This window comes from Gossypium arboreum, chromosome 6 (genome assembly GCF_025698485.1).
Source record: "Gossypium arboreum isolate Shixiya-1 chromosome 6, ASM2569848v2, whole genome shotgun sequence".
Taxonomy (NCBI): domain Eukaryota; kingdom Viridiplantae; phylum Streptophyta; class Magnoliopsida; order Malvales; family Malvaceae; genus Gossypium; species Gossypium arboreum.
This window is the reverse complement of record NC_069075.1, coordinates 48,722,807-48,731,374: the sequence shown is the minus strand read 5'-3', so window position 1 is coordinate 48,731,374 and position 8,568 is coordinate 48,722,807. Positions and strand designations below refer to the sequence as shown.

The 8,568-nt window shown below is 30.8% G+C and overlaps 1 protein-coding gene across 1 annotated transcript; it reads left to right on the top strand.

Moving 5' to 3' along the window:
* The first annotated feature begins 5,633 nt into the window (after nucleotides 1-5,633).
* On the top strand, nucleotides 5,634-7,691 carry LOC108463252 (dof zinc finger protein DOF1.4). Its single transcript, XM_017763197.2, has 2 exons — nucleotides 5,634-5,988; nucleotides 6,173-7,691. The coding sequence occupies exon 2, from the start codon at nucleotides 6,194-6,196 to the stop codon at nucleotides 7,037-7,039; it is 846 nt and encodes a 281-aa protein (XP_017618686.1). The 5' UTR covers nucleotides 5,634-5,988; nucleotides 6,173-6,193; the 3' UTR covers nucleotides 7,040-7,691.
* Nucleotides 7,692-8,568: the final 877 nt, after the last annotated feature.

The following is an 8,568-nucleotide window of genomic DNA, read 5'->3' as shown; positions in this document are numbered from 1 at the left end:
TAAATTAATTATTGTATATTAAATTTAAGAGTAAATTGATTCTTTTATTAAAAATATATTCTTTGTACGTCATGCGGTATCCATGGCACATCACGTGTCATTATTTTGTTATTTCATTAGTTACGTCAGTTTTTAATATCACAAATGGATGAATTTTTTAATAGCAAGGAACACTTTGTTCTTTGATTTTATTTATTTATTTTTAAGGAAAAAAGGTAAAATGTAATCTGAATAATAGTACAAAAGACCTTTGTGATACTCTTACTTTTACCCTTCATTCTTTGATAGTAAATTTTAAGAAAAATGAATGTAAAGGATTTTTTATTTTGAATTGACCTAAATTTTTTTATTAATTACGAAAATGACTCACTTGAAAAATCATATATGAAAATAACCTGTTTGTTACAATAAACTTTACGTCATTGTCATTGGCAACATCACTTTTAATAAGTACTTAATCATTGGTCAATTTAAAATATAAATAATTTCTTTAGGTGTCATTGTTGCCATTGGCGATGCATACATGTCATGCCAAAATATCTGAATTTTGAGGGAAAAAGAATAAAAAAGGTTATATTTTAATAGGTGTTGTCATTGTCATTGTTGACACTGACGTTTTTATTAAAAAAAAGTATGTTACATAAATTTTTAAAAGTGTGTTAGATATATTTTTAGTCTTGTCGTTGCCATTGGTGACATTGGTGTTTTGTTACAGACCTTGATATTAGCGGCACCAGTGTGTTCTTAAAAAAAATAATTTTTTAATGTGCATCGTAGGTCTCCAGGGCAGTATCGAAGATTTTTTTTTAAATATTTTTTGTCATCCATTCTCTAAACCGAAGACCTGGATTTGGTGTAACAAAAAAAATTAAGAGAAAAAATTGATATATACTTGGATAAAATTGAAAAATCAATGGCGGGAAAGAAAACTAAAAACTTTTGAAAAAAAAACGTAAAAAGAAAAATTACGAGGGAGACTGAAGAAAAGTTGAAAAAATAAAGAAAACAGTTAGGTAGCTGAATTATTAGCATTTAGCAACTTAATTTTGTTTCTTTTCGAAAATAATGGGTTAATTAGTTAAAAACACATTAAATACAAAAGATATTTTTATGGAAAATAGATGGATTTTATTCATTAAATAAATAAATGGTTTAATATGCAAACATAATAAATGATAACAAAATCAAGAAATTAAAAAAAGGTGTTAGGGAAAATAAAATGTTTCCCCAAAAACCAATGAAAATCTAGCCAAAAACCGGGTATGGGGAACTCATTAACGGCTTCCTATTTGCTTTATTGTTTTCGTATGAAGAAGAAAGGTTTTGATAAGTTTTCTTCTTGTTTTAATTTTCAGTCTTTTGACAGTTCATTGCTTTTGTAATTTTCAATGTTTTTTTTTTCTTTCAATGAAAGTCATTCACTACCATTTAAAAAAAAACGAAGATGAAGATAAACTGAATAGCAAAAAATTGTTGTCGTTGTTGTGAACTCTCCACAATTAAAGGCTTTCTCTGCTCAGATTAACCATCAAAACAATCATTTCTTTCTCCTCCTATCTTTCTCTCATTCTATATTCATCTTTCTCACCATTTAGATTAAATACTTTCTCCATTTAAAATAACTACCAAAACAATCTAAATACTAGAAATAGAAAGTATTTGATGAAGAATAGAGACTTAAAACACTAAATTGGTAATAGTGAATGTGATTTGTATGGTGAAAAGTACAAAGATTAAGAAATGAATATGTAATCTACACATAAACATAAGTGTCTAAATTGTATAGTAATCAAAAGTATGTCAATTATGTGTCAATGAATGAAAGATAGCGCAAAGAACCATGAAAAAGAAAATATTTTTTTCATTAAAATAGTTTGGACAGCAGCAGTGACTTAACTTTGAAAATTTACCAAAAATTATATAAATTTAATTAGATATTGAATTAAATATTTAATTAAAGTTTATTGAGCCTAGTTTCATATGGAAAAAATGATGAAAGAAATAAAATTTTATAATTTGAGATATATTAATTTTCGTAAAACAAGGTCAGAGTGGATTTGAGTTCCCCTGTTCTGACTTTGGAAAATCATACAAAATTGTAAAAAAATTATTAGGGTTTTAAATTTATATGTTTAAATTCTTAATGAGTCTATTTTCAAGAGAAACAAACGAAAAACATCATCCAAACCCCGTAATAAGAGATAATTATTTTTTAGTAAAGAAAGATCGAAGCTGTCAAACAACAGAATAGGGACAAATTTGAAGAATTTACTGTACTTATTGGCTAAGTCATAAATTCTGAAAATTTTATGGTAAAAATATATTTGAGCCTAGTTTCAAAAACATTAAGCGGATCTTAATTTCAAATTTTGTAGCTTAATATATAAATAATTTAGTGACTATGACTCAAGTGGACAGCTTTGATATGAACACGTAAGTAAATAGTGGAATTATAGATAATGTTACATATAAGCATATTATATACTAAAAGTTAAAGATTCTAACAAATATATACATAAAGGATGTGGAATGGAGAGGAGGAGGAGGAAAAAAAAGAATATATATATAGTAGATGAATTTGAAATGTTTGAAATGGTTGTAAGTGATGGAATGGTTAATACATGTGAGTATGTTTAAGCGAATTGATAAAATAATAAGTGAATAATTATTAATTATGTGATATTGGATTCCTTGTTAAAATTTTATGAAGAATTAAATTGATTGGCACAATTTAGAAATAAATATGAAATATACGTAAAGTGGGCAAACTACTTTTGAAAGTGCAAGTCCTCTAATGGTCTTATTTGTAAAACTTTAATATTTGTGTTAATTTTATATATTTTGTTATCTTTGATTGAATATCATGTTTTTATGATGATTTGATATTAGAAATAGATGTAAGTAGATGATATGTAAAATAAAGTGGCGGTTATGACATCTGAATATATATTCGGGTAATGATATGTAAAAATAAATAAATAAAACTAAAGCGTGAAACTTGAAAGAAAATGAGACAAGTTCACCATGTCACAACGTTGAAATCTCAACGTCGTGACGACAATTCAGAAACTTTTATGACCTTTACAGTTTGGCCTTTGATCAATTGTGAATGTTTTAATGAGCTCCTTTAATTTATTATTAGTTCTATCGTAAATTCAATTATTATTAAAATGAGTTAATGATCTACATTAGTTAAATAATATGATAAATTGATCTAAATTTTCAATAGTTGCTTTAGCAACGAATGTGACATTCTGATGCCTTGACTCGATAATCGAGTTGAGTATGAAGGTGTTACAGTCGCCAATGGCAATGACAACACCAAAAAAATCTGACATGCTTTTATTTTTTTAATAAAAATGTCGATGTCGCTAATGACAATGGTAGCATCTATTAAAATACAATTTTTCCCTTCAAAATACAAGTATTTTGGCATGATATATACATGTATTTTTACTAGTGCTGCCACGGTAGCCAAAAGGAATTATTTTTTTTTAAACTGACCAATGATTGAGTACTCATTAGGGGTGGTGTCGTCAATAACAATAACGACACTAAAATTTACTATAACAAATGGTTCATTTATTACATAATTTTTTAAATGGGACATTTTTATCATTAATAAAATTTTTTAGGTTAATTCCAAACAAAACCCGAATGTGAATATGTAGCTAGCATCTATAATCCAATATAAGCTAAATTGACGAATTAAAGAATAACTCAGAATTGGCAAAAAAAAAAAATTATTTAACTCAACCTGAACTGAAAATCAAAGGTTCAACTAATTTGACTTTCGGTTTTTTTATTATTATTATTATTATTATTATTATTATTATTATTATTATTTTAACATATTGGTCCCTTATGAGTTGATGGTTTGTTCCGAAGGGTCTAATGGAAAGAAAAAAATTGTCCATCAAACTAGGGTCCCCTATTGGTGTAGTCGTCTTTGGAGAGGGAAAAAAAAAAAAAAACCCTTGTCTGATCAATGGTAACTTGTGGGTTTTAATTGAACACAGTTATGGAATTTATCCAATTGTCCTTTGTATCTTGGGCTACATTCAAATTTAAAATATAAATACAACAGTTGCATCATGTGATTCACCATTAGTGTAGAAATGACAAGATATCATATATGTTTGATATTAAATGCAAGGACCGTGTGTGAATAGCTCATTTTGAGTGTCCCATATCTGTTTTGTTTATTATGACAAAATCTCATACCCAAGTTGGGCCATCATGAACCATGCCATTGCATGTGCTGGTTTGTTCCCACATGAGACATGGCCTAATTCGACCTTTATTTATTTTTCAACATTCATCACCGTCCACAAAATTAAAATATTACAAACTATTACAAATGAAAGTACAGTAGGGTACATGATGGATTCATCGGTCATGGAATGGAATAGATGGTCCTTGGAAAAGAATCCATATACTACAAATTTGTATAATACGTTTTTTTTCTCTGAAAGCAACAAAGAAACTCAATTGGGCAACCCCTGGGATGGACAAATTTACCCTTGTTTGATGGAAAAAATGATATTTATTTAGAGGGCAAATGGGTAGTTTCTGTTTTTGTGATTGAAGTGAACGGTGGGCAAATACGTGAATAAAAAAAGAAACTAAAAATGGAGAGTGAGATCTTTGTCTGCAAATAACATTGAAGCGTTTGGCCTTAACGTGCTGGTTGCGTTTCTTTCATGTTTGGCAATTAAGTATATCTTGGCCACATATGGTGGGGGCAATTATCATCTCAAAGTGTGGTGTGGGTTTGTAGTAGGGCCCATTATGTTTTTTTGTTCTTCGATAGTTATAAAAAGAAGTAGAACATAAACATAAAATTTTACTAAAACCATTCGAACCCATCTGCGTTGGTTCTGTCTTTATTATTTCTCCACGTTATAACCGTACGGCCATCTTAATGGAAAAGAAAAAGGCAAAAGATTAATCATCCCTTTCAACAAATACAAGTCCATCCATTTCTGTGATCACAAATATCATACGCGTTAACCAGAAACATACTTTAGTATTTCATTCCAATCTTTTTTCAAATTTAATTGATATTAAAAATATTACTCAGCTTTAACTTAATAAATTAAATTTGAAATTGAACGTAATATATATATATATATTTCCTTTTTAAATAAATCGAAAGAAAGAAGGTTTTATCGTTTCAACTTTGAACTTCAGTCTATTACAAGAGACGAATATAGGTGAGCTGTTTTGGATAACCAGTGGGTGGGTTAAATGATAGATGCGTCACATCTTTGTCCTCCCATGATGTACTTTATAAAATGTATGTATTTAGTCTTTTATATTTTTTGAAACGATGACTCAAACAGTATTAATAACATTTGTGTGAGAAAATTAAGATGTAATGGTTACAAATATTGTTTGGGTTTTAATCAAAGGACACCCTGTACCTACTAAGCATATCAATTAATTTCCTGTTTCCTATATGTTTTGAAACTAGGTAGGTGCATGAAACTTTTTATACCTTATCATTATTTAATATGAATTATAAAAATGTTGGTTTAGAATTCAATAATTATAATAAAGTTGAAATAAAGTAAAAGGGGGATTGCATTGGGGAATACCCTCTATAAAGGAATGTTGCATAATAGTGGATATGCAAAAAGTCTCATTTTATGTTCTTTCTTTTCTTGAACTTCTCAAAGATTCATCTGTTCTGCTTTACCTTCCTGTCTTGTTCTTGGATATTGAATATTTGTACCCTCCATACATATATTCTTCCTCCCCACCTTTCATTTTTTTAATTATAAATTTGGTTTGTTTTTCAATTATAAACCAAACCCCATCACGTGAAAATTTGATTATTAACAAATAAAAAGAATAAAGTTGTTGTAATGGTAATCACAACATAATCTGTCAATCACTTCTCAGGTAATATTTGAACCCCCATTAACAAAGGCTCTTTTGAGAGGAGAAATGGTGATCACTTCAACTACTAATTAATGGCCAAAGGTGTTTTACTCTCTCTCACTCTCAATAATTAGACAAAAAAGAAAAAAGAAAAAAGAGTGATGACCCCATTTTTGTTGCTTTGCATTTTGGAAGAGAATATCTATGTTGTGTTGTTATTTTACCCTAAGAACACCTCATTTCATTCTTTCTTTCCTTTTTCTTTCTCACCTCTCTTTGGTTGCAGAATCGTGTAGATGAGAAACACATGATGATGGCTTCAACAAGTAAGCTTATGGAGAAACCAAGCCAACAAGCACAAGCCCTGAAGTGTCCTCGATGTGATTCATCAAACACCAAGTTCTGCTACTACAACAACTATAGTTTATCTCAGCCCAGACACTTTTGCAAGGCTTGTAAGCGTTATTGGACTAAAGGAGGCACTTTAAGGAATGTTCCAGTGGGCGGTGGTTGCCGGAAAAACAAGCGTCTCAAGAGGCCTGCTTCAGCCATTGCTGGTGCAACTGCAAGTCCCAGTCCTAGGCTTCAAATCGACGTTTCTTCACCCTCTACCCCCCCTATCAACATCAACCCTTTGTTTTATGGGTTAGCAGCTGATACCAATCTTCCATTCCCTAATTGTTCTGATTCAAGAGTTTCTTCAGGTGTGGAAACAGTGACCAACTATGATCTGCAACCTCCTCAACTGAATGCTTTTAGACCAGGGTTTTCTTCTGCTACTGCTATTGTGTCTAGTGATTCTGGGGATGGTGATTATGGAAATGGTAAGCAAATCCAGGACGTTATCACTTCAAATCCACTCCTTTCAACCTATTCCAATATCTTCACCATCGCTACACCAACCATTGCTTCTTTGTTAGCTTCTACACTTCACCAACACAAGTTCATTGATGGTGGCCTTGGAAACACTCAACCGCCTACCCATTTCCAAGCCTTACCACCTTTTCGAGATCTTCACATGACTGACGATATTGGGGCAGCCATCAAAGATGTCAAAGTTGAAGAACCTCAAAGAAGAATGGAATGGAATGTAGTACAAGCTCAGCTAGAGCAAATTGGTTCGTATGATCCTGTTACTGCCTGGCATGATTAACCAAACATTGGGTCCTCAGTCACTTCTCTGATCTAGCCAGAACTAATATCTTCATCTCATTCTTCAAATGATCTCCCTTTTTCATGTTGTAGCGATTCCTATACTCATATCAGGGGTGGGAAGTAGAAAACAAGCAACCAAATATGTGTAATAAATTGACTGTTGAAGCAAATACATGGAACCAAGATTGGATCCGAGCGATCATGTCAGCTGCAAGAATAATTCAGGCAATAGTTTTATTATTATATCAAAAGTTGAGAATCCCTGTACTGCGCTGAGAGGAACCTCGGATCCTCTTCATCCTCATTTTTAGGTTCATGTCCAGTATTTGGCTTCTATTTTATAGTGTTTGTATATACGTTGCATGACATGTTCTTCCTTGTTTCCCCCTAATGTAATGCTACTTATTAGTATTAGGTTGGGTTTTTTTGGGTATTTGTTGCAGTATTTAGTAAAAGATCTGAAATGGACCAACTAATTATCTTTTTTTATTTTTCAGTTTGTGGTTTTGGGTAGGTATAATCAATGGTACGGAAACTGCAATGTGTCCATTTTATTTACTGGAATTGGTATGTTGGCCAGTTTCTTGTTGTTGGTGTCACTGATATGAGCTGGTATGGCTGGCTTTTGAACTCAAGTATCATTTGATTAAGGTTACCTTTGGTTCAGCAGTTATTGTCATTGAGGTGCAGTTGCTGCTACCAACCTCATTGCACTGCTATTTGGTTTAACATGAAAGTCTAGTGAGAATGCATTTCAACCACACTGGAATGCTGAAAATTAGTTGGAGATTTTAGCTTCAATGAAAAAAAAATAACCCCAATCAACGTACTTTTTTACAATTTTAACCTTTTATTTAATATATGTTTGTATTGCTGATTTTTTTTAAATAGTAGTTATATATATATTACAATTATAAAATTAATATTAATTAATTAAAATAAACATTTTAATAAACATATTTTATTAAATGAATTTATACATTTACCTATTTTAATAATTTTGTAAAAGTAAAATAATTTAAAAAGATTCTATTATATATCATTTCTAATTTAATGTCCTTATTAGTCATTTTATATTTTCACATCACCGCTACAACTACATTTAAATCCAAACAGACACTCCACCATTGTTTCTAATCTCACCGCTACAATATCCAATCTCACCGCTACAGTAACTAATCTCACCGCCACCACTGTTTTTAACCTCACCGGAAGTAAACACACCGCCCATCCAAACTAAGCCTAAATCTCAAAACTGCGAAGGCAAGGCAATACAAGTAAAGACAATGAGAAACAGTTGGAGTAATGGCATGGACTTTTAGATGGTCCACTCTTGGGATGTTAGCAGCTAGCTTGGCCGGTGTAATGGATTTTGAGTATTAATTTGGCATTTGAATATGTTTTTTTTTTTTAGAATTTACTACAAATATTATTACATTTGAAAGAATTTAGGTTTGAGAATGTTGTGCAAATAGGGTGAGGAAAAAATTGCCTTTAAGAAGAAAAGGAAAATTTTTGGAAGGATTT